This window comes from Adiantum capillus-veneris, chromosome 24 (genome assembly GCF_014529385.1).
Source record: "Adiantum capillus-veneris isolate H3 chromosome 24, ASM1452938v2, whole genome shotgun sequence".
Taxonomy (NCBI): Eukaryota; Viridiplantae; Streptophyta; class Polypodiopsida; order Polypodiales; family Pteridaceae; genus Adiantum; species Adiantum capillus-veneris.
Window position 1 is genome coordinate 118,676,273 of NC_140954.1, and position 25,913 is coordinate 118,702,185.

General features: G+C 44.3%; 1 protein-coding gene across 5 annotated transcripts in view; it reads left to right on the plus strand.

Annotated features, from left to right (window-relative positions):
• LOC147427025 (K(+) efflux antiporter 2, chloroplastic-like) overlaps positions 1 to 25,913 on the plus strand; it is a 179,392-nt gene that overhangs the window by 45,534 nt on the left and 107,945 nt on the right. For all 5 annotated transcript variants that reach the window (XM_086499269.1, XM_086499267.1, XM_086499268.1 and 2 more), the window contains exons 7-11: positions 13,570 to 13,638; positions 13,802 to 13,867; positions 14,061 to 14,150; positions 14,277 to 14,381; positions 15,488 to 15,616. In XM_086499269.1, the coding sequence (XP_086355395.1) occupies positions 13,570 to 13,638; positions 13,802 to 13,867; positions 14,061 to 14,150; positions 14,277 to 14,381; positions 15,488 to 15,616 (459 nt within the window). The remainder of the gene's footprint in view (positions 1 to 13,569; positions 13,639 to 13,801; positions 13,868 to 14,060; positions 14,151 to 14,276; positions 14,382 to 15,487; positions 15,617 to 25,913) is intronic.

The following is a 25,913-nucleotide window of genomic DNA, read 5'->3' on the forward strand; positions in this document are numbered from 1 at the left end:
ACAACAGATCACATCCGTCCAGTGGCATGATGTAAAATTCTTCAGCATCTACATAGGACTGGATATGTAGACGCAACTTTCCAATGATGGGTGTCACAGCCTCTGTATGGCCAGGACATGCCAAACCTGCCTCTGCTGTATACCCCATCTCTTCAGGTCTGATTCCCAACTTTGAAGCCAATTCTGGGGAAATAAAGTTGGCTTTTGCACCTGGATCAAAGAAGATCAGCATTGTTTGATCCCTGACCTTTCCCCATGCTCTGCAAAGCTCACTTGCATCCGAATTTGGCTTATCGCCCACCATATCTGGCACTAGACCAGCCATGGGCTTCTTTCCTTTCTTGTCTTCCTTGTCATCAGAATCAGCTGGCCTTTTCTTTGTAGGACAGTTGTAAGCAATGTGGCCAGGCTGCTCACATATATAGCATTTGTTCTCTGTCCTCAGGACCTTCTTTTGCTCTTCTGACTTGCGACTTTCCATTTCTTTGCTGGTCCTTTTTCTGATTCAGCCGTAGCTTTGTCTTTCCCTGCGTTGGCTGACTCCTGAGTCCCTTTAGGAGCCTCATTGGGAACGTGCTTCTTGGCTGAATTTTTCTTGCCTGATCCTGCCTTGACGCCAGTGTTAAATTCACAATCTTCTCCCTTGAGCAAACCATTGCCAGTGTTTGCTACCTCGATGAGCTGCGTCAAAGTAGTGACTTTTGTCTTCGTACAATACTTTCTCAATCCTTTGGGTAGGCCACAACAGTATTTTTCAATCTGTTCTGTCAATGGCACAAACCTATAGGAAGTTACTGGAAGTAGAGCTTTCCAAAACTTCCGATTGTAATCATCCAGATTTCTGCAAGTGGCAGCATTTAGCTGGTGCCATTGTGTCATGACATCTGCTTTAAAGTCATCAGATAACCATGCTGTTGCAAAAATCTGCTTGAAATAAATCCATGTGGACGGAGCTTGCCCTTGAAGCAATAAAGTTGTCCACCATTGTCCCGCATTCCCTGTCAAGAAAGTGGCTGCCTTGCGGACCTTTGAAGCCTCTGTAAAGTTTCCCCCTGCATAGGCCTTGTCAAACTGCTGGAGGAATGAGAGAGCCTTCTTCCTGTCATCAAACCCTGTAAAGGTCGTGAATAACACACCTTTGCCACCTTCTTTGTACGGAGTTGGCCTCTCCAGCGGCGTTAAATTGTCATATGGAAGTGACTGAAACATGGGAACACTATTAGGGTTCATCTGTGTTCCTTGGCTTCTATTAACTTGACCTGGAAATGCCATATTTGGCTGTTGATTTGTAATTCCAGCCATACCAAAATTTGCCTGTGGCATCCCAAATTGGCCCTGAGTACTCTGAAACCGTGGTAGCATGCCTGTGACACCATACATGGGGTTAGGCATCATTGTTTGAGCACCCCCAAACACTGTTCCTGGCGTGTAAAACTGATTTCCAAGTGCATGACCAGCCATGCTCTGGAATACCGATCCACCTCCAAAATAGCCAGGGTGCACTGAAGGTGGTGGGAAGACCTGTTGCATAGCCTGTAGGTTGCTTCCCTGCCCATTAGAACCAGCTATAGGCTGCTGAAAGGTGGCGGGCTGAACTGGTACAGCTTGGAATACTGGCATCTCAGCCACGTGTTCTTGCACCTTAGGCATAGGTTGTGGAGACTGCATGTTCTCCGTCAAGTGTACAGGTGTTTCCATTGACTGTGTCGTATGAGACACCTGTGCTCGAGCCTTAACAGGCTTTTGAATATGGTCCAGTGACCCAACTTGCTGAGACGGAACAGGAGTTTGCAGAAAGGCTAAAAACCTCGGATTCTGCATTACTTGTGTGAACATAGCCACAGCAGTAGCCAACTGGGTCCTGAATATATCGTCATCTGTATGTGGTGGTCTTGAGGACTCACCCACTTCATGTGTCTGTTGACCCTGTGAAGAGGAAACCTCTTCAGTCACATCATCTGGTCTGTCAGCCATAATTGCAATTCCCTGTGTCTGGTCTATGATCCCCTGTGTCTTCAAGCCCAAAACTGACCAAGGCTCACTTCTATGGGAAAAAGTGATTTAATCCCGTCGATGGAACCATGTAACCAGCCTGTTCAATCCAAAAAGGGCGGTAGACTTTACTTTAAACCTTGATTTAGCTTTCACCCATTATTAGTCGTCTATTTTACCTGTACTTTCAAGACACAACAAAGGGGAGAGGGATACAGGCTACCAGATTGCACCTGTATGAGTAGACGGACACCAGATTGGCCCCTAACTTAGGCGCCCCTTTCGGTATTTCTTTATTGTTAAAAAGAGGGAATAAACGCTGAGGTTCCCTACAAGCTGCCCCGCACAAACTCGGCTGAATTTCCACTGTTCCAGCCCGATTTCGGCAGCATAACTGTACTAGAACCCTTCACGGTCAGTATTCCCACGCATTGACCGACTTTCCCGACGCATACGGGCACTTTGCAAAACCTGGCGAGAATCTGCAGCACGCTGAATTCTCTGTTTTCAGCCCTGAAAATGCGCCAGATCACCTGTACAGCGGTCCCCTTGCGTCCCCGAACCTCCTGGGGGTATTAGGGTCCGTTTAGGGCCAAAACCCTAAACCTGCAAAAATACACAGCAGGCTGTAATTTACTGTTTCGGACTCCGTTTCGCGTGCCGGTCGCATCCCTAGCAAGTCCTCGAGCTCCCGCACCTGTAGGGCTACTTGCCCTTTGAATCGGACGAGATTTGTGGCGTGAAACCTCTCCGAATTCACCTGTACCTGCGGGGGGATTAGCCGCTAGCTAATCTAGTACCTGTGCAAGAGGCTCTTGCCTCGGCAATCGCGCATGAACCCACACAACTGTACATTGGTCAAATGAAGAGACCACTAGAGGGGCATAACATACTGCCAAAGGGGAGAGAGAGGGCAGTGCGTAGCGTGCAGGGCATCACTCCTGGCACTGCACTGTGCATAAGAGGGAAAGCAAGCACTCCATAGCTCTTAACCTGTGACAGAGACTTGCAAAATGAGCCTCCCAGCTATAAATCACGTTTTTGCCTTCTCTATAAGTAGTAAACTGGCCTCAGAGTGCCAAGTGTCACTCATTTATGCATTTTCTCGCTTTAGACCCTCGGGTCTAAAAATATCTCACCTGCAGCCTTTGTTGACTTGGTCACCTGCAGCCTTTGTTGACTTGGCCACAGAGTAACAAAATGATCCCCATGTCAAACTGCACGTAATGACGCGAAGACATTTTCAGGTCCCAAAATAGCAGTTCCCTAAATTTTAGGAGATGCTGCCATTGTATCTTTCTAGGTCATCCGACCCTCTTTGTACACTGTGGCCACATCCAGAACTGAAATGTAGCCTCTGTAGCAAAGGATTCCACTTTGGCTAGTCAATGACCCCACTTTGGCTAACCATAGTCTTTGTCCAACCTTAGTGCTCTCTTGCCCTCAGGCCTGGACTCCCTCTGGACAGTTCCACACTAGCTATGCAATGCAGGGCAATTAGATTTCCCGAGGGGTGTTTCCAAAAAGTGAAAGTAAATAGATAATAAGAAAGAAATCAACAAAAAGGATAGATAGTAGTCACACGCTGGTGACAGTTTCCAACTAGTGAGAGCATGAATTACTGCCAGCAATTCTTTCTCATAGACTTGCAAGTTCCTTTGAGTCTTCAAAAGAATTCTACTCTCATATGCGACTACTTGGCCATTCTGCATTAGAACTGCACCAAGACTATGGTCACACGCATCACACTGAACCACAAAAGGTTTCGAAAGATCTGGCATAATGATTACCGGATCTGAAGTCGGCTTCTCTTTCAAGTGTTTGAACGCTAAAATTTCCTTGGCTCTCCACTTGAAAGTAACTCCTTTTCCTTGTAGTGCATGGAGTGGAGAAGCAATCTCAACAAAATTTTGGATGAACCTCCTGTAGTAGGAACATAAGCCTAGAAAGCTTCGAATGTCATGTATGGACTTCAAGTCTGGCCATGACCTAATTGCTTCCACTTTAGCGGGATCCATGCGTACCCCATCCTTTGAAACAATGTGCCCAAGGAAGTGAATCTCTTGCAAAAAGAATTCACTCTTCTTCGCATTAATGAGTAGCCCGTTCTTACATAACTCATTGAAAACTGCAGTCAAGTGATCCCTGTGCTCCTCTGCAGACTTCGAATAGACAATCATGTCATCAAAGAAGGTACCCACGAAGTTTCTATGTGGTCTAAAAATTTTGTCCATCATTCTATTAAACGTGGTAGGAGCATTTGTGAGACCAAATGGCATGACAAGAAACTCATAGAGACCAAATGTTGTCTTGAACACAGTCTTATGGACATCTTCTGGCCTAATGCGTATCTGATGATACCCAATCTTTAGGTCTATTCTTGTAAACAATGACGCTCCCTCAAGCCGATCAAGAATGTCATCTATCCTCGGTATGGGGAACCTGTTCTTGATAGTATTCTTATTCAAGGCGCAATAGTCAATGCACATGCGCCATGAACCATCCTTCTTCTGCAGTAAGAGTACAGGCGAACAAAAAGGGGATGAACTGGGCTGAATCAGCCCCTTCTCTAAAAGCTCGTTGACCTGACTCATAATCTCTTTCTGCTGGGCTGCACTAACCTTGTATGGTGGTCTATTCGGTGGACTAGAACCTGGCACAAGATCTATGGTATGATCCTCAGGTCTCTCAGGAGGTAACTCCCCTGGCAAAGAGTCCGAAAAACAATCACTGAAACCACTTAAAAAAGTTGACCTGTCTTTATCTAAGGTAGACAAATTTAGATACAACTTGAGTACTTCTTTTGCAAAGATCAAGTACGCAGAAAGATGATTCTTTATTACAGATGAAATAGCAGAAGTAGAAACCACTGGAATAGACTCGCCTTTAAGCTTTACATCAAGGACATGAGTCTTTCCTCTATGTACAAGGGTCATCTTTTTGTTGTAACTATCCACCATAGCATGCAACCTGTAACACCATGGGATACCCAGTAACACATCACAGCCCTCAAGTGGCATAATATGAAATTCTTCCGCATCCACACAGCTCTGAATGTGCAGACGAAGCTTCCCCAAAATGGGAGTAACGGGCTCTGAATGACCTGGGCATGCCAAACCTGCTTCCCCTGTCATACCCATCTCCTCTGCACGAATGCCCAACTTTGATGCCAATTTCGGTGATATGAAATTTGCACGGGCTCTTGGATCAAAGAAAACAAGCACTGTCTGGTCTCTAACTTTGCCCCAAGCTCTGTACAGCTTCGTGGCATCTATGTTTGGCTGGTCTCCAACCAAATCTGGAACAAGTCCTGCACTTGGCTTTGGCTTCTTCCCTTTATGGTCCGACTTGTCATCCTTATCCTGTGACTTCTTCTGTGGGCATTCATTTGCAAATTGTCCTTCCTGTTCACAAATATAGCATTTCTTGGCCTCCCTAAGAGCTTTCCTTTCTTCAAAAGTTTTGCTAGAAAAATGCCTTTTTTGTCCTTGTCCTCGTTCCGAAGAAGATTTAGACTGCTTCTTGGACGTATCACCTTCTTCAGTGGAGGGCTTCTTTGTGGGAGGCTCAGAAGGCTTTGCCGCAACATTGCCCTTGGCTGAAAATTGTTTGCCCTGGGACCCTTTCTTGTAGCTATTAAATCCATCGGAATCTCCCTTCGATAGATTGCTGGCCACTCTTGCATTCTCTATCAACTGAAACATATTCATGACAGTAATCTTTGTGCAGTAGTCCCTGATTTTCTTGGGCAATCCGCAACAGTACTTCTCAATCTGTTCTGACAATGGCACAAACCTGTAAGAGGTGACTGGCAACAGTGCGGCCCAAAACTGTTTATTGTACTCTTCCAAATTTGCACACTGTTTAGCATTCAACTCGTGCCATTCTGTCATCACATCCACTTCAAAAGTGTTTGTCAACCATGCAAGTGCAAAAAGCTGTTTGAATTGGACCCATGTTGTTGGGGCTTGACCCTGGTTCAACAATGCGGTCCACCATTGAAGCGCATTCCCTTTCAAGAAAGTGGCAGCCTTGCGTATCTTTGAAGATTTCGTGAAGTTTCCTCCAGCATAAGCTGCATCGAACTGCTGTATGAAGGTCAAAGCCTTCAATTGATCCTCAGTTCCTCTGAAAGTTTCAAACTTCACTCCTTGCCCACCTTCCTTGTGATCCTTCAGCTGACTCAAAGGAGCCACATTATCATAAACAGGTGCGTGTAACAGTGGTGCTCCATGATTGTTCATTCCAGCACTCGCATCAACTGTTTTACCTGTGGTATCTGCATTTGGTACGTATGGCTGCAAAAAACCAGCCATACCAAATTGTGTTCCAAGCACTCGAAACTGGCCGTAGGCACCTTGAAAACCTGGTTGGACACCCATTTTTGCGTACATAGGGTTACCCATGCCTGTTTGCATTGTGCCGAACACATTCCCTGGTATATAACCTGTGGAAGGTCCAGCCATAGCTTGAAACACTGAACCACCTCCAAAATAACCAGGATAAGTATTAGGTAATGCAAGGGTCTGACGCATAGCGTGTTCATTACTCCCTTGACCATTCACAAACGATTCCTGTCCAGGTAAAGCAAGCTGCTTTGGATCATTGGACACCGCTAGTTGCTCAACCACATGGGCTTTCCCTCGAGCATCATGAGTCCTCTGTGCATTGGAAGTCTCCTTTTCCTGCAACGGCTCAATCATGCCCTGTGTAGGAGGCTGAAAACCCTGTGTCGGAGCCTGTAAGAACTCCTGCATCCTTGGGTTGTTAGCCAACTGCTGAAACATGTCCATGCAGCAACGCAGTTGATTTCTAAACAACCTGTCCTCTTCTTGAAGAGTTGAAGGAACTTTCTCCGTGCCATGTGAGGAAGATCCCTCTTCAGGTACTTGGTCTCTCTTCTCTGCCATAATGACAAGCTCTGTGTTGCTTTCACCCACAACAATCCACGCTGCACTTTTTGAAGAAAAAGTGACTCCTGTCGATGGAACCATATAACCGGCCTGTACAACGTAGAGGGCGGTACTACTTCAATTACCTGTTAACTTTACATAGAGCACTGAGAAGGGAAGAGAACACAATTGCGTCCAACGACTAGAATGTCACTGCGCACACGAGACCGACACCCTGTAGGCCCCAAAGACTGGCGCCCCTTTTGGTATTTCTTTATTCAAATTAAGGTAGACGATCCGACCACTTATCACAAGCTTTCACAAAGCTGTCCAAACTTGGCGAGGGCTGAAAACGCAGGTTTTCGACCTGATTTTGGCAGCATAACGGCGCAAAATCCCCTGTAGGTCAAAAGCACATGTCCAGGACGGATTCCCTCCCTATCTGGAAGCTTTCTGGTGAGCTGTCACAGAAATTCAGCGGGCTGTAATTCCCTGTTTTTCATTGCCGGGTGCCCAAGAGCTTGTACACGCATCCCAAGGCTCTCACGAGGCTCCCCCGGTTATCCCTTGCAGTTTAAGTGCGAAACCCTAAACCTGCAGAAAAATACAGCAGGCTGTAATTCGCTGTTTCGGATCGTTTTTAGCAGAGCAAACACGCCTATGCGTGTCCCAAGGGCTCCCGCACACAATGGGACAGTTCCCGTGTGAATTGGACGAGTTTTCACGTGAGAAAACTCTCCGAACCCGCAATCTTTTGCGATGGAACTGTGCGTACCTGTGGGGGATTAGCAATTAGCTAATCTGGTTCCTGTTCAGAAGGCTCTTGCCTTGGCAAACGTGCATAAACCCCCAGAACTGTACATGTTCATCTGAGTAGCCCATCTAGTGGGGCATTACCATATGTGCCAAAGGGGAGAGAGAGATGCACGAGAGCAAATCATCGGGCTACATGAGAGAGAGGAGAAGGCAAGCTTTCCATTAAAGCTGTAGACCTGCACCCACTACTCACACACACACTGTAGCTCACTTGTGTTCAAAAATCAGCCTCCTCTCTCAAATTGGGCGCCCCCTCTTCATGCTGGAAGTGGCAAAACTGCCTGGAGCCGCCATGTGTCCAGTTTGCCCCTTTTGAGTTAATTCTCTAGTTCCCACTGACTTATAAAGTTATAAGTGACTTTCTGAGTGCCCAGAGTTCATTTGGCGCACACAGACTTCCATACTCATCAGAATTCAGTGCTAACTGGCCCGACCAATCCCAGACTGACCGACCCAGACTCCCGTTGTGAGTAACCTATTCGGCCGGAGCCGTTTCACACTGGCCATGCAATGTCCACTTGCACCTTTTCAAGGGTTCCGGGGAAAACAAGTAAAAATAAAATAAATAAAAATATATAGTACTTATTTACGGAAGGCAACAGGAAAAATACACCTCCTGGTGACAGTGAATGAGGGCTAATACAACACAATGTGGGTGTGTGGGGATATAATGAGTAGGAGATGATACAAAATGGGGAGGGTGTACAATCCTCAAAAAATCTGAATGAAAGGAGGTCCATCATCGGTCACTGGCGGATCTCATCAATCTCCTCCATGGCCAATAATCTGACCGGGCGCCGTGCATATTTGGTCAAAGTTTAGCCTCCGTCAATGCTGTGTAGTCCTACGGAGTTGTGGGCGTCTGGATCTCCGTTGCTCGGTCGTTCGATCGATCAGTGTGCCTCTAGTCTGAGGAGAATGTGAGCTCTGTTGGGGTAGCTGCTCCTCCGGCTGCCCAGTGTCCGCCCTAAAGAAATTTGTGATCTGTCTCTAAGACTAGCTAGCCTCTCCTCTCATCAGGCTCTCTTTGTGTCTGCGTAGCTCGAGTCAGATTAGTCCCATACATCTTTGGTCCTCATACCTCATGACTCCAGAGTGGTCCAAGCCCTCTCTAAACAGGCAATGAAAGCGGCCTCGTATCTCATAATAAACTGGGGAGACAAGCAGAAGAGCTTGATTGGCTTAGGCAACAAATGGCAGAATTGCAAGCTTCTGTTGCTAGAATTGCAAACTGCTCATGCTCAACCAGAAGCGCAAAAAGTCCTTGAAAAAGGAAAAGTAAAGATGGTGAAAGAGCCACTTCAGAAACCCCCAAGTACCAACTCAGGTAATACCTTAGATTGACGCTCCAACACGGCCTCAAAGGGATCCTACAGGAAGAACTTCTCGACAGCTCGAAGAAGAAGAAATCCCTTCGCCGAATTACTCACCAAATTACTCTTTTATGAAGAACCTGGATAATATCAATCCTGATGAGGAACTTGAGTTGCCCCCATACGAGGCTGTAGATCAACCATCAAAAGCAGAAAAGCAAGACAAGGATCATAGGAAGCGTCGGCTCAGAATTCGAGTGGACAAGAATTCCGGTGGACAAGGATTCCAAAGCCATCTTCAAGAAGCGGTCCCGACACCACAAGAAGAAGAAGAAGACGTTCAAAGCGGGAGATAAAGATGTTAAATTTTTTATAGTGTTAGTTTCAATCACAATTTTGCAGCTCTTCAATACTAATCTACAATAAGAGCTCTGCCCCCCTAACTTCTCAAGCAATCAATGTCTTTTGTTTCTTTGATAGCGTAATTAGTTCTCATGGCCAAGGGCCTTTAAATAAGTCTCCTGGGCTCTCTCTGGCTCACAAGTGCTGACAAGGCGTTGAGCAAAGGAGACCTGCGGGCAACTGTACTTTGCTTAAGCATTAATACAAAAAGAAATACCGAAAGGGGCGCCAATCTTTGGGGCCTCTCTCTCTGGGCACGGAACTATACTGGGCCGTGTCGACTCAATTGAACTGTGAATTAAGTGTGAAGTATTTTAAAGTGATTCTCTCTCATGTGTCGTGCCAGATTCTAGACTTGGGGTTTCCAAATTTGTTACAATGGTATCAGAGCTGAGTCGATTTTTCTTCTATCAAGAAATCCGACCCCCTTTTTCCGCGATAGATAAGGATTCCGACAAGAATCAAACGACTCTTCCTGTCACTTCGAGAACGGGAGGCAGCACGGGAAATTCGAATGGATTAGCAGATCAAGATGAGTGCGCAAAGCATTTGTTCCAGTTTGTGAAGGATCCGCAATATGCAAAATTTTTTAACCCGGCGCCCAACTGAGTGAGTGCATACGCATTGGCAGAACGCCATCAACACACCAATAAAATCGGCCCTCAAGAAACCTCCTGCCCCAAGGATGTTTACTTGAAGAATAACTTGAAGACGTTGTTGAAAGACGAGGCAAAGAAACCATCGAAGAAACGCAACAAGGGGATTGACTACCCCGGTTATTTGGGCCGTCAATCTTCTTTTGCAAGTGCAAAAAACAGAAGAAGCATGTACGCTTTGAAGGACTGTCCAGTTCGTCCTCATCTTCTTCTGATAGTTCGGATAGCTCTTCCTCTTTCGATTTGAGTGATGAGGACATAAAGGGCAAGAAACGACGAAAGAACCAGAAATTTTGAAAGAACAAGAAGGCAAAAAAGAGCAGACCATACGGCGGATCTGGACATGTTTCTGACAGTTCTAACGAGGATTCATCCTCCTCTAAGAGTTCGAACTCTATGACCACATGTCCTATTCAAAGAAGAAGCATTTTTACAGAGCCAACCAATATGATTTTCTAGAGGACAAGGGCAAAAAGACCAAGGAATTTAAGGAGGGTGGACAAGCAGTAACGTTTGAATCCTTTTCAGGGTTTGGGGATGCTCCCAAGGCTTTAGCATTTATTCAAGAATTTGACATAGCATTCTCCGGAGGGCGCTACTCAGAGCACTCCAAAATTAGGAGGGCATCATCATTTTTAAAAGAAAATGCACAAACGTGGTGGTCCACTCTTCTCTTAAGGAATGAAGCCCCGACCAAGTGGTTAAAGTTCAAACGGCTCTTTGTTTCCTCTTGGCTGACTCAGGAGTACGAACGAGATGTGATTACTGCTTGGAACCATCTTCGGATGACCAAGACTGACACTTTGGATGCTTATTGTGAGAGATTTTGGGATGCTTTTCTCATGGCCCCTTCTTTTAAGGTCACTTTCAAGCAGCAATCGAGTGTTCTTGGTGTGGACTTCCCAAAGAGATCCGAGATTACTGCCTTGAGCAGAAGTCCAAGTCCATACAACAATTGATGGGACATGCTAAGCAAGAATTTGCTATGCATTCGAGTAACCTGACTCACCCCACTGATCAAGTTTCAACACCAAGGACGGACAGAATTCGACAAATAAAAACAGAAGAAGAAGGAAGTTTCAAAAAAAGAAGGATGCACGACCGCGATTGACCGAGGAATGGAGATCAGACTATCTCAAGGAGGGGAAGTGTTTTGACTGCGGAGAACAAGGACACCTCTGCAAGGTACCCCAAAAAGGCACAACGAGGACAATTAGAATATAGTCCAGAGAGCTCTTGAGTAGCTGAAGAACGTGGCAGAAAAGAAAGATGAAAACGTGAGTCGTATCAAATTGTATAGGAACCGACCCGAATCAGATGGATGAAAGCATAAAACTTTGCCATGCATGGGGCAAAGTATGAGATAAGGAAGCCCTTATCTTCTTTGATGGAGGAGCAAGGCCAACTTCATCTCACCTGAATTGGCGGTTTGACTTGGAATTACGCCCAACCGAATGGGGCCACATGCGGAGGCAGTTCTAGTGGCAACCGGATGGGATGTTGCCATTCCACTTGTCATTGGCATTGTCAAGGGTATTCAGGGCACGAGGACTTTTTACATCATGACATAAAATAATGTTTTGGGTTCTTGTGCTTGTAGTTCAGAAAGTAATACAAATCTCCTTCAAGAGGGGGGACCAGCCCATCTTCTGTCCCTAGTCTTGTATCGATTTTCTTCATTCTCTCTCTCTCTCTCTCTCTCTCTCTCTCTCTCTCTCTCTCTCTCTCTCTCGTGTCTGTCTTGCAACAGATTCATCATGCCTAAGCCATGCAACGTGTATTGGAAGGAGCACACCAATGTCATCCGCATTATCAACACTCCAAGCCAAGCAGGTTCGGGCGCTCGACGATGGCAATGCAAGTACTACAATTTTTAGCTCACGAGTACAAATTCTCGTGTTGTCATGCACTTGACAGGCATTGGCACGACCAATAATTGTGGAGGGTGCAAAAAGGTACCACAGGATATTAGGGACAAGCTGATTGCAAAGAATTATCCGGAAGTACCAGCACACACAAAAAAAAAGGTGGACAACACACACAAGATGCTCTTCATGATGCTCTTATTGGGGAATTTGGTGGTTCATGTATCGAGGTTCAAGAGGAGCAGCCCTTTGCTGGTTCTAGTAGAAAGAGGGCTCGAGTCATGCAGGAGGATGATGAAGGTGATATGCATGCACCAGGCAAAGCACCTTGCCTTCCCGTGTGGACTCTCTTTCTTGGGTGAAGGAGTGTCAAGCGTTGGAGTTTTCCTTGCTTGATTGCACCAGAGAGAGAAAATTGCCTCGCTTTGGCCCCTTTCAAATTGGCCGGCCACCGAGGTTAAAAGGTTTTTAAACTTTACACTTAAAAACAGGCGCGCGTTAAAACGTGGTTTTTTGGCCAATCTGGAGCATTAGTCACTGGCCCAATTTCATGTCTCTCCTGATTGAGTCTGGCGGCTCTTGCCGGGTCGTATTTCCACTGTGTCCGGCCGGCCACTTGCTTGAGTACCCATTGCGGAAATATTAAATTATAGTTTTTTTGGGCGAACTGGGGACACCATCTTATTCATGTGCTTGTTCTGAACTGTTTTGCTTTGCATCTGGCTAATGTTCTACTTATCATACTATCCGGATAGGGATACATTTCTAGATGGCACATTGCACCGGAAAATTTACCCGTTCATAATTGGTACCAATAAATTCATCCTGTGTGCACAAAATTCATTTTCATTTATTTGTAGCCATAGCTAAAAATATTCCAGTTTATGTTTTCCAAAATCTGTTTTATCGATTTGTAGAGTTGGATGGTACATATCAAATGAATGACAAGAGAAGGTTTCCGTTAGTTTCTCAGGCCTCAAGATATGTAGAAGATTGTTATCCAATCAGGCCATGACTTCTGCATTCACCATGAGAAGGTCTGGCTGGTTTAGAAGATACTACGATTGAGAGAGTTGATTTTCAACACTGATTTGGTAGAAAAGGAAAAGGGGGGGGGGGGGGGGGGGGGACCATAACATTATGCATATTCTTGAAATGATCCTCTGCGTTTTTCAGTTTTGAGATACAAAGAAATAAATCACAATTGTTTTTTTTTGCTAGCTGAATCTCAAGCACCTATGAACAATGTAGCTGCAATAGAATGTTTTGACATTCAGTCTGTACAGAGGGAGCAAAACCTACAGCATTTACGTGAATGAGCCCTTTGACCTAGGCTGATAGCTAGGAGGTGCTCCTAAGAAATGTCAACATTATTGCACACATTCCTCTTATAGTAGAACCTTTCTTGTCGTCCTGTTTTTGTCGAGCAAGAAAGCAGCCATCAAAGGCAGCTTCCAAAGACGGGATTATTTTCAGTCATTCTGGTAGAGTTTTTTGCTGTTGTGGGTTATGGGTCGGTGGGGCTACGCTATTGTCTATTCCTTTTTGTCATCTTATTCATACCATTGATGCCTGGGTGTCTTTGTGAATCCTTTACCCTCTATATTTGATGTGATTTAATCCTCATTGGCAGGTTCTCCAAGAGCGTGGAGAAAGTACCTCTCGACATGGGCGTGCAACATTTTCTGTTTTGCTATTTCAGGTGACTATATGTGTGGTCACATGATGTTCGCATTAAATTGGTGTAAACTGATCAATCACGGTGATGGAATATGTTTCATGCTTGCTATACTTGCGAAGCTTGATGAGCTTGTATGACACAGGAAAAAGTTAAAATTTAAAGATTTAACATGAGTTTCTTGCAGGACCTCGCTGTTGTTGTACTACTTATTCTGCTTCCGCTTATTTCACCAACGTCATCAAAGGGAGGGGTATGTTACACTTTGCTGAACTTCTCTAAAGTCTTAAAGCAAGAATATTTTTCAAACCATTGTGGGCTTGAAGGGATTTCAATTTCAAAAATGGACAAGACCCCTAGAATACTCAAGGCACCTGCAAAATGATGGGAGCGTGGCTGCCTTCATAATTTTCTTAATTTTCATCGTCGTGAATGTGACAGTACAGGTTGGTTTCCAAGCCATAGCTGAAGCTCTTGGAGTTGCTGCAGTGAAAGGGGTTGTAGCTATAGCTGCAATTATTGCTGGTGGTCGTCTGGTAAGTTTAATAACCATCCTGGATCGAGTAACAGCATTATCGATTTGTTTTTTTGAGCGCATTAAAAGGTGGCTATCAATTTGCTTTTCTCAAGAGTTCATCAGTCTAATTCAGTTCTTCCTGCAGCTTCTTCGACCTATATACAAGAGGATGGCTGAGAATCACAATGCTGAAATCTTTGCTGCCAATACTCTCTTCGTGGTACTCGGAACCAGTGTGTTGACTGCTCGGGTAATGCGCAAGCTTTTTCTCTGCAAATATTGTGAAATATCTTTTGTGATCGAGCAAGATGGAGAACATGGTGATCACTGTCGAAAGGGATGGGAGATAACAATGTTTCAAAGCTAATCTATTGCAGGATTTTGTCAACTTTTTACATTGAGTTTTTTGGAAATGTTTTAAAAGCTAATCTAGTGTAGGAGATGTGTATCGAGTTTTTGACATTGGGGTTGTTTTTAGGTGAAAAGGGGATAGGAATTTTCTTGCAAGGTCTTGCTGTTTAATTAATGAAAATACTTGGAAGTAGACATCCTAATCTGGCAGAGAGTCAAGAGGAGGCTTGCCATGACGTAGGGTGGAGTCCTTGCTCTTGATCGGGAAGATACTCTAGTGCAAAGTTGAATGGTGGCTTTGTGTGTCTTTTATTTTTGTTGAAGCTACAAATCAATCTATCAACTCAGCATTCTGGAGGTAACTTGAGCCCGGGAAGACTCAGGATTACCGATCATCTTCTATGGCTATAATTGTTAGTCCCACAAGCTGTTGGATGTGGACCAGAGGCACCCCTGGGGCAGGGGTGGGATGGGTATAAAAGGTGGCTTGCCGGAAGAATGTGAGTGTGAAGGAGTATGGCTCAAAAGAAAGCAAGGAGCTAGAGCAGCTACAGTGCTTGGTTTCAGGAATAAATCATTGTGGTTTGTCTATTTTCTGATGGTGGAGCTTGACAAAAGGGAGATCTTGAGAAAAAATGGAAACAAATAGAAATTTTTGTTACCTCTTGACAACAGTGCCTTGTAGCATCCAAACTCAGAGCCAGCAGGCTGTTTCTTGAATGTTTTGTATGGAAAGTATTCTGTATGGACAGGATTCACTCCTACTGGTAGAGAATGGGAAAATTAAGTTTTGTACTGTACTGGAGAGGGCAGCTCATTACCCTTTTGGTCAGCAGCTAACAGAGGACTTTTGTAGTATTAAAACAAACAACTGTGTATAGTAGAGACCCTAGACCCTAAACGACCTGTTTAATGTGTTTGAAAGCATGCTTTAGTTTATTAAAAAGATGGGATTGATGTTCTGAATGCTATCGTTCTTATTTGTTTCCTTAAAATCTATTGCAGGCAGGTCTTTCAATGGCTCTCGGAGCATTTTTGGCTGGATTACTGTTAGCAGAAACTGAATTTGCTCTTCAAGTAGAATCTGACATAGCACCCTATAGGGGCTTGCTGTTAGGCTTATTCTTCATGACTGTAAGTAAGATTTTTATCAATGAAACTGCATGTGTGCGTGCGCGCTCGGCTCTTCGTTAAACATTCAAGCATTATTTCTAGTTGTAAATGCAAAGTACTTTACCATACAGAGACAACAAGGATCAAGCTAATTTACAGAACTTTTCTGTCTGTGTGCAAACAGCCTCGATGGTTTGTGAATGTCCTTTCTCCCCATGAGGAACAGTCTTCACTAGAAACGATCTATAGGAATGGATTTGTTGGTATGTGATGATATGAAGCAACTCGAGAATGTTTTCATGACAACTTTGCCACTACACGGGTGCCTGGGATGGCAATTCTAGGTGGATGTAGCATTCAATGAACTTGGTGATTCTTTGTTGTGATGGCGTCTATGAAGTCATTTTCCTTGGCTAAAAGGTCGATGCAGCCCAGTGGGGGGTCTCTAGTCTTAAGGGACAATCAACTTGTGGGGTATCTGTTGGTGATGGGAATTTTCACGAGGTTTTGTTGGGAGATGCTGAGAGGCGGAAGTGAAAAATAGACCCGGTGGCCTCTACACCAAGACCATGCACAATGGCCTCATCATGGGGGATACACAATAGGGGCACCACCTAGCAAGATATGCGGCTAGGACGCATACATATACACAATGAAACATGCCATGGAGAACAATTTCAAGATCCAAGCTCAAATGTGGAATGGGGTGTTCGGAGAATAAGGTGAGAGGAGTAATGAATTAGTGAGAATGGGCTCGCTACTCGTGCATATAGTAAGGAAGATAATGAGGTCGGGGAAACTTGCGAGTATGCTCACTTCTCATACAAGAGGTGGCGAATCCGCACACCTCAAGATGGAAGTAGCAAGATGATAGGAATATGAGAGGGAGAGAGTATGTGTGTGTATGGTGGCGAATCCGCACACCTTAACATAAGCAGAAAAAAATGGCAAGGAACAAGCATATACTATACTCACAATGAGATGTATCCAAAGCGACACAAGGTATGGCACCAAGATGGAGTGTGTTGATTGCTTGCAAAAGATGAATACAATAGGTAGCGTATGACAAGAAGATGAGAAGGGAATACATAATGGAGAGATGGGAGTTGATGGCGAGAATATCATGAGTGTGTCCACCCTTTTTCTTCTTGAAAGTGTGCCTTCAACCCTTAATTACAAGTGATGTGGAGGTGTGGTGCTAATCTTTTGTGCATGGTGATGGTGATGGTGATGGTTTTGTGATTATGTGATTAGGGTTCATGCTACAAGCATGTAGCACAAGAGTGTGTATGGATAGGTGTGTGTGTGTGTATCTCCCTCCAAGTGAGCTCTCATGGCCTCTTTATATAGGGAAGGAGGAGAGGATTTAGCAATATTTCTAATTGAAGTGAGTGACCCACTCTGGTGACTAGGAAAAATGGGGTGCATGTCACTGTGGCTCCCATCTTGTCTCCTCATTATTTAAAATACCAGAGTCAATAGAGAGAGAAGAAGAGAGAATGTGGGTAGGATGTAGAGGATAGGAGATATTTACAATAGTTTAGCTTTGGCTAGACATAAGCTTATTAGGGAGGGAAGAGAGAGGTAAGAAATTTATAAGAGAGGTTGTCGAAGGTGGATAGTTGTTGATGAGGATGGATCCTCCAAAAATGGTGATAGAATCACTCTAGACTAGCCAAGACCTCATTAAAAGATCCTTGTCTCTTGTAATCATGCTTGAAGACTTGTAGAACCATAGCCATTCTAGAGGGAAGGAAATTGGGGATGGTCTGTGTCACCATTATACGAGAAAACTCGGGTCCACCACAAAAATCATAGCTCCGCGTTCGTAACTCCAAAAATTTTGAAAAAAATTGAGCTAAAAGTTGAGCTCACGAGCTACATCTTTCATGTTGAACACTCCAGATTCGGGATTCTTCTCTACTTAAAAAATTCAGCCAAATAATGTATTATTTGTGGCTGCAAAGGTCTTTTGGTGGTCCCCTTTGAGTGGACTTCTCTCTTGCCTTCAAGTGTAAGCTCCTTCATGTGTATGAAAACATGACCTAGAGTTTTGAAAAGATTGGCAATCATCTACATGGAGGTATTATTGAAATTTGAAAGTGGGGTTGAGGTTTGAAAATGAAAACTAGTGAATAAAATATTTGGTAGGGTGGAATAATATATATACATGAAAAATATACTAGAAAATACTAAAAATATATGTAATGTAATTTAGAATATATATATTTAATATTTAAGATAAAAAAAGAGATCAACAAAGAAAGCTTATTTATGCTACATCGTGGTTGATTAGCATAAGTTTTATTTATTTAATAAAAGCTAAAACGTTTGTGAAAAAGGGAGGAAAAATCAAAAGTAACTTATATAATAGGAAATATTTTTTGATAAAAGAGAAAAAATATATGGGGGGTTCCCATGCATGGAAAAGCTTGCCTCAATGTCAATGCCCATTGCCCACAATTAACTTGTGGAAATGGCTCCTCTCGCTGTTGGCACCCGTGAATGGTTGATGTCCTTCCTTGGTCTTTGACAAAGGATTATCACTCACTAGTCCGCATTAAATACTTGTGCACGGTCAAATTTTGGATTTTCCACTTGAAAACATAAAACCCCAGGATTGGCAGCATCTTTGAGCAAAGCTATCAGGTCCTGTTGTCATGATGAGAAGCTAATAGATCTTATAGTACATGGAATGCAGACATGGCTGCTTTTGAAGGTATTCAAGTATTGCTCTTAAGGTTAAATAGAAAAAATTTTCAGGCAGTGGTTTCCGCTGTGGTCAAACTGGGCACATGCAATCAAAGTGCCTTGAGCACACTTTGTAGCCTCTACCTTTTGCAACACCACAGCAGCCTTCACAGGTGCCTACGAAGAGGAATGTTTTCTCATTTAAATTACCAGAGGTAGCATCTGCTTAAAAAGAAGAATGGAGACAAGCTTAAATCTAAACAAAACATAAGTATAATGTGGTTAACCCTGGCAACGAAGCAAACATGGTTGCTAAAAGTAAATAGAAAGTCAGAGAACAATCTCATGTATGTATCTCTCCTTAAAGGACAATAAAACCTTGTCCTCTGCTTGCTTATGGAAGGTGGTAAACATGCCTAAATTCATTTAGACTTAATAAACACTAAATTCATTGTACAAAGCTTCATTGGTAGGCCTTGCATGTTAGCACAACATTGAAGACACTACATGGGGGTTGTAGTGGTTCACAACATTTAATACACCACAAGGGGTTGTAGTTGATTTGCTGCTGCCGCATTTGGTATGTGTTGCTAGGTTATTTGGAAGGGCCTTTGTTAACGGTGCTACATTAGCCAAAGGCTTTTTAAAACACGTAGACTTAAAATTGCTCACATGGTTTGTTTAGTGGACTGGGCTTTATAGCATGCCAGAGGGTGCAGAGATGGACAAATTGAACCTCCTACATGGGGATCGGCTATGCGGCTGGACATTTAGGCAGGCCTCTTTAGAGTAGCATATTGCTCTTGAGCTTCAGGCCCTAGTGTAGATGGCAGTCAGAGCGTGTACGGATAGAGGGAGTGCTTTTCTTTGAGGTGCATGAGGAAGGATGGCTATGTGGAGTCCTATGCAAGTCGGCCTTGGTCTCAAAGTGCTCTTTTAGAGGATGAGAGTTTGGCAGGAGGTTCAGAAGCGGTCTAGAGGAGGTACAGTGAGCTTGCCTTCCATTTGTGTCTCAGATTTGGTGCTAATTTGGAGTTGTATGGGCTGATTTGGAGCACTTTCTTCCAAGTATGAGGGGTCTATGGAGCTTATTCTAGATGGCAGAGGAGGAATGTAGATCTTTCAAATGAATAATTCGAGTAGGGAGCAGCTAGCGCGAGGCACACAAAAGCAGACAGAACAATAGAGAAAGTGTAGATGCTAGGGGGCGCCATGGTGGCATCCCATCTTGAGCAGAATCACCAGATGGAATGCAAAGGCAGCTAGATGCATTACATAAATTCGCGGAGGACAGTGGACTGTCGGTAAACTTGGGTAAAACCAAAGTTATGGTGTTTAACACCACACCGCAGTGGGTTAGGAGATCGGCACCTACATTTGCATATGGCCAAGATACAGTAGAGTACACAGATGCATACACATACCTTGGTGTGGTATTTGCAGGACCGAAGTTTACTCTTAAGAAAGCAACGGATGCTAGATTATCCAGAGCCTCTGCGGCCTTGGGAGGGTTGGAGAGGATGTGTTCACAAGTGCAGTTTCAGGAACCACGAACAAAACTTTGGCTCTTTGATACTGTGGTGGCTTCGGCTATGCTTTATGGGGTCCAGATTTGGGGACCATTTGTGGATCAGGATAATTGGAAGTCAATAGAGAGACCTTTGGTATCTATGATTTCCCGAATGATTAGAGCCAAGGCCTCCGTACCACACGCGATTACCCGAGCGGAACTAGCTGCCCCTCCGATAGAAATTGAAGCTCTTACCAGATCTGTGTCCTTTATACATGGTTTGTAGGATACAAATAATTGCCGATATACTAGACTGGCCCTCGAATCCTCTCGACAATTAGCAATGAAAGGGGATACATCATGCTGGTATGCGCAACTGTCCTCGTGGTTTCAGAGACACGGGTTCAGTATGGAAAGATTACCCCCCTTCCAATACTCTCTTGAGGCTCCAACACTCGCAATTACACGAACGGAGATTAATAAAATCATCCGACAGGATCATATACAGTTGGATACTAAGAGGACATGGGTAGACGATACACAAGAATTGGGCACGAAGATGGCCGACTACAAAGAAAACTTCCTACGGCTATCTGAAGATGGATTTGTGATTCGCCCGAGCTACATGGATACCCACCTGTCTCATGGTTTGAGATGTGCTATTGGTCAGATTCGTACATCCTCACACCAGTTGGAAATTGAATTTGGCAGATTTGGGGGAATCCCACCTGACAGCAGACTTTGCAAGTTATGCGGAATGGAGCCGGAGACAGAATTACACTACATATGCCACTCACCGTATACTATGAGATACGTGGGCGTTTCCATTGCCTAATTCAAAGAAGGCTTTGGACCTCTAGATAGAATCATGCAATACCAAGATCAAAGATGCTTAGGCTTGTACCTATTGGAACTACATCGGCACAGGGATAATCTAATGAGAAGACAAAGAGCACTACAGCCTCAGAGGCAGATCATAGATTTCTTTGGATCGAGAGAAGCAGGAGTGGAAGGAGAAGCAACAGGCCAGCAGCCAGCACAAAGGAGTACCCACATTCATACCAAAGGCACCCTAATTGACAGGGCGATTGAGCTTAGGAAATCGAGACGACCACGACCGAGATGCAGAAGCACACTTCAGCGGAGGAGACTACAACAAAGGGATAGAAGCATTCTAGCCAGACACCCAGAATGCTCCTAAGAAGTTTATTTAATACTTTGTATTTAGTTTTTCACATTTATTTTCACACTTTCACACTTTTCACACTTAGTACTTTAGTACTAAGCTACCGAGACATTGTAGCAGATTCACCACTTTTGTATCAGTTTGGTCTCATAGGTCATTCTGGCCTTTTGAAGACGTTCATATAACATTTCATTTCATTTCATTCATTCTCTCTCTCTCTCTCTCTCTCTCACACACACACACACACACACACTGTTTTTAGGGTTCCATCACCACTTTTGTGCATTTTAAAGGTTTTGTCACTCTTTTTTTGCTGTTTTTAGTGTTTTGGAACTGTTTTTTAACTATTTTTTAGGGTTTTGCCACTTTTTTTTGCTGTTGTTAGGGTTTCGAAACTGTTTTTTATTGTTTCATCACTGTTTTTTCTGGCTGCTTTTTAAGGTTTTAAATTTGGTTTCGCTTTTTTAAGGTTTTGTTGTTGTTTTTTTTCGCTGTTTTTTAGTGTTTTCTTGTGTTTTTATGCTGTTTTAAGACTCTCTCTCTCTCTCTCTCTCTCTCTCTCTCTTTGGTTGAAGACGTTTAATATAACATTTCATTTCATTTTGCAGGCTGTCATAGGTGGTACACTGGGCTGGCAAGAGGTTACCCTCAGAGAGTGCAAGTGGCCATGTGCAGCTCAGCGATTCCTGGTGTTGACAACACCTGGACGTGCAGGTCGTCTGCAGCAGCAAGCAACGATCATACAACAGCAAGGCACACCCTCTACGAAACAAATTTATAATTGACATTCTCTGACTTAGCCATTGTAGGCAAGATATCCATATAAGGTGAGTCCTCCCCAATATCAGGGTCCTTTTTACATGTGTAGCAATACTGCAATGGGGCCTGTGGACGCGCAGGTCGTCTGCAGCAGCAAGCAACGATCATACAGTAGCAAGGCACACCCTCTATGAAACAAATTTATAATTGACCATTGATCTGACACCTCCATTCACTCAGGCCCATTGCAATATTGCTACACATGTAAAAAGGACACTGATATTGGGGAGGACTCACCCTATATGGATATCTTGCCTACAATGGCTAAGTCAGAGAATGTCAATTGGGTACACCTAGCAGCAGCCATAGACACCTAGGGAAATAGAGGAACAACTTATTTAACACCTGAGGGGGATGAAGTGCCACAACTAGCACCCGTAAACATGTTAAGTGCAATGCATATACCCTTTGATGACATAAAAGGTGAAGACCTAAATGACATCCAAATTGGTAGTGCCTCAAGGGACTTGACCTATGTAGGTGGATTAGGTGATACGCGTAGGCGTCAGTATTCAGCCATCAAAGCATTCAGATTTCAGCTTACAGACAATCAGATTTCAGCCCTCGATACTGTCAGTTTTCAGCCTTCGGTATCTTCAGGCCCGCAGTACCGCATTACCCACAGTGTCTAGTCTCAGTTCTCAGCGATTCCGTTGTGAAGAACTGATGAGTTGACTGTGGATAGCAATAGGAAAAGCCTCTCGCGAAGTGCCCGAGGATGGACCTATCAACTGACCTCAGGGATGACGATATTTATGAAACCTTGCCTAAATCGAAAGCAACTTTTAGGCGGAGGATTTGAGAGAGCACACTGTCGCCAGGTTTTGTGACAGCATAGAAACTTTCTAGAGTCAAAGATGATTTAATGTATGAGAAGGTCCATGTGATGATTAAGGCGGATCTAAGCCTTTTGAGGGGTGACATTGAAAAAGAGTAGTGGTGTTGGAAAAACGCACCGCATGACAATTCGAGACCTATGGGACCAACCTTAAAATGACAGCATGGAATTGTAATGGATCAATGAAGGTAGATGTAGACGCCTTTGAGGATAGTTTTAAGGGAAGAGACATTATTTTTTACTCGTAGATGCACCAGATTCCTGGCGTCACATTACCTAGAGTGATCGGATACCATTGGGAGACTACTTGTAGGCAAGATGTGAGATCAATGCATAGAGGACGGGAGTTAGGAGGTGTGGCAGTCCTATTCAAGGAGGAGCTTCAGCCCCTCATTCGTATTGTTTGGAGAGACGAGCAGGCCAAATATATGTGGGTCAGAGTGAGAGCGGAGACACGGAGGCCCACTCTACATTGCAATATTCTATTTTGCTCCCAGTACATCTCATTATGCATCTCTCAAGGGGCAGTCCCCTACATGATATTGGATGAGGACATATGGGAGTTCTCTAGGGATGGAGATGTTATTCTTCTGAGAGACTTTAATGCCAGGACGGGCTAGTCTCAGACGGGGGATATTTGACAGATATGGGGATTGCGCATGGATTGGCCATCTTGAATGGCCTCCTGAGATTTCCAGAGTCAAGTGGATTCACTTGTTTTCCTCATAGACATGGGGCTAGCACAATTGATTATGTTTTGGTGCAACCTAAGTTCATACTCTCTATTCAAGACTTTATAGTCGGGCCCAAGTCTATCGGGGTAGCTGTAGATCATGCCCTCCTCGTGTTTACCATCTCATCGAGTTCAACACAGCTCGATTGTCACAGATATCTATGATTACCCAATACACTTTTACGTTAGAAACTAATTCTGTCTACATAGACTCTTATGCAGAGAGGATCCGGGGAGACCTCTAGAGGAGCTCACTTATTTATTGACAGACATTGCAGGATGCAGTAGCAGAGGCATACCCACACATGGATCCTGGGCAGCGACGACGTTGTTGGATCATACCCTAGAATAGTTGGAATTATGAGGAGTGTAGAGAGACTGAACCGGCCCGTGGTGGGGCGGTAGGCGTTGGCTTTCACCCGAAATTCTTTACTTTAAACGCACACACAAAGCACTTTGCAAAGGAAACCTGTGACGGGAATTAACACTTGAATACACACACAGCTCGGAAGCTAGAATGCCCCGAGTAGACGCCGACAACCTGTAGGCCCCAAAATTGGCGGCCCTTTCAGTATTTCTTTATACTTTGAGAGGGTAAATTTACAAAGTAGAGTCCTGGGAATGCTTTGTCTATATCCAACTAGATACCACTTGATTTGGCCAAATTTCGGTAGCATAACAGCCCCAAAACTTGCACGAAACCAATTCCCCTACTGGAACTCACTTCCACTGGCATAAACCCTCTGATCCTACCCAAAAACAGGAAATTCAGCACGCTGTATTTACTAGTTTTTGCCATGTTTTCAGCCCCAAACAGTCCCCTAACTGTCCTCTGCGAGTGGGGCACTATTCCCAATGGTTCTGGCATCCGTATGGCTGAAAAAAGAGTCAATTTACAGTGCATACACAGTGCTGAAAACGCACCTGTACGGTGAGGTTATGACCCTCACCAGTGCCTGCTTTGGAGTAGCAGTTAGCTACCCCTGTTCCTACTCAAGGAGGTTCTTGCCTCATCACAAAAGCATGAAACCACACAGCTGTACATCAGTCAAATGAAGAGCCCTCTTGTGGGGCATCACATAACTGCACGTAGGGGAGAGAGAGAGCAGTGTGTAGTGTGCAGAGCATCACTCCTAGCACCACACTGTACATGAGAGGGAAAGAAAGCACTCCATAGCTCTTAACCTGTGTGACAGGTTCTCAATGAAGCATCCCCCCAGCATAAATCGAGCGCCCCCTCTGCTGCCCTTGACCTGTAATGCATTTGTGAACAAATAGATGCAACAAGGGGAAGATTTCCATGGCTGCCAAAACCTGTGTATCGCTGAAAATGCAGCAAAACAGCCTTGTAAACACGCATCAGATGCCGTCCAATGCTGAGAATGAGCTCCTTGGTCCTAGGTAAAGTCATGGGAAGCTCAAAAATGGAGAGAAATGGCTGAAAATCACAGTTATCAGCCTCCAAAACGGCTCCTAAAAGTCAGTTACGAGTTCTGTTCTCCCAAACTTGGTAAATTGGCCAAAAAGTGCCACTTGGCACTCATACATGCAATTTCCCCGCATTGGACTTCCTGCTTAAAATCCTCTCAACTGGCGCATCAGTTGACTTTGCAGCAGAGTAATAAAAATGTTCCCCTGGTCATATAAAAGGTAATGACGCACACATTTTATGGCCCAAAATAGCAGTTCTCTAATTTTTAGGAGATGTTTCCGTTGGGCTCCCACTGGTCATCGGACCATCTATCCTCATTGGGACCGCATCCAAAAGTGCAATGCGGCCCAACTGTCGAATACTTTCTGTTGGTGATCCACCTTGACTTTATGCCTTTATTGAGTTCACTTCCTAGTATCCACCAACTTGCTAAGTGCGACGGGGGGACCTACATGATCTTGCACTGAGCCTAGACATCCTTTTACTTTATGAGTTCTAGTGCCGACCAACTTCTGTCTGCGGGAGAAACTACTGTTCACATTGGACATACAATGTCCGATCATTTGCAACTTCAAAAAGAGGGTCTCAAAAATTAAACAAAAATCATTGGATAGAAACCGACAACTAAGGTTAGCAGCTGCCACATCCTCGTGACAGAGACGAGAGCCATACTTCAGAGGGAGGTACTTGTAGGAGTGATCACCTACAGACAGTCATGGATTGCTTCTCGACGTTTGGTGCGACAGAAGAATGGCGTTTTTAGCTCGATTAGAGCATGATTTTTACTAGCTGTTTTTGAGTGAGGATTCAAGCGAGGCATGGTGACTCTTCCATCGGTATTTTCCCCCACCAATCATCACTTCTACGGAGGTATGGGGTCAGTATGCATCATCTCTCTTCCCCATTTTGTCACCCCAGCTTTGATGTGTGTTGCAGCAATATGGGCCCTTGGCTTGTTAGTCGTCTCATGGACACAAATTGAGAGACCATAGATATATATGATATCACGCTTGTTCCATGACAAGTCCTCAATACCACACGACATTATTAGAGCAGAATTAGCCAATCTACCCATGCTAGTCGAGGTTGTCTTCCAGACCGTTTGCCTC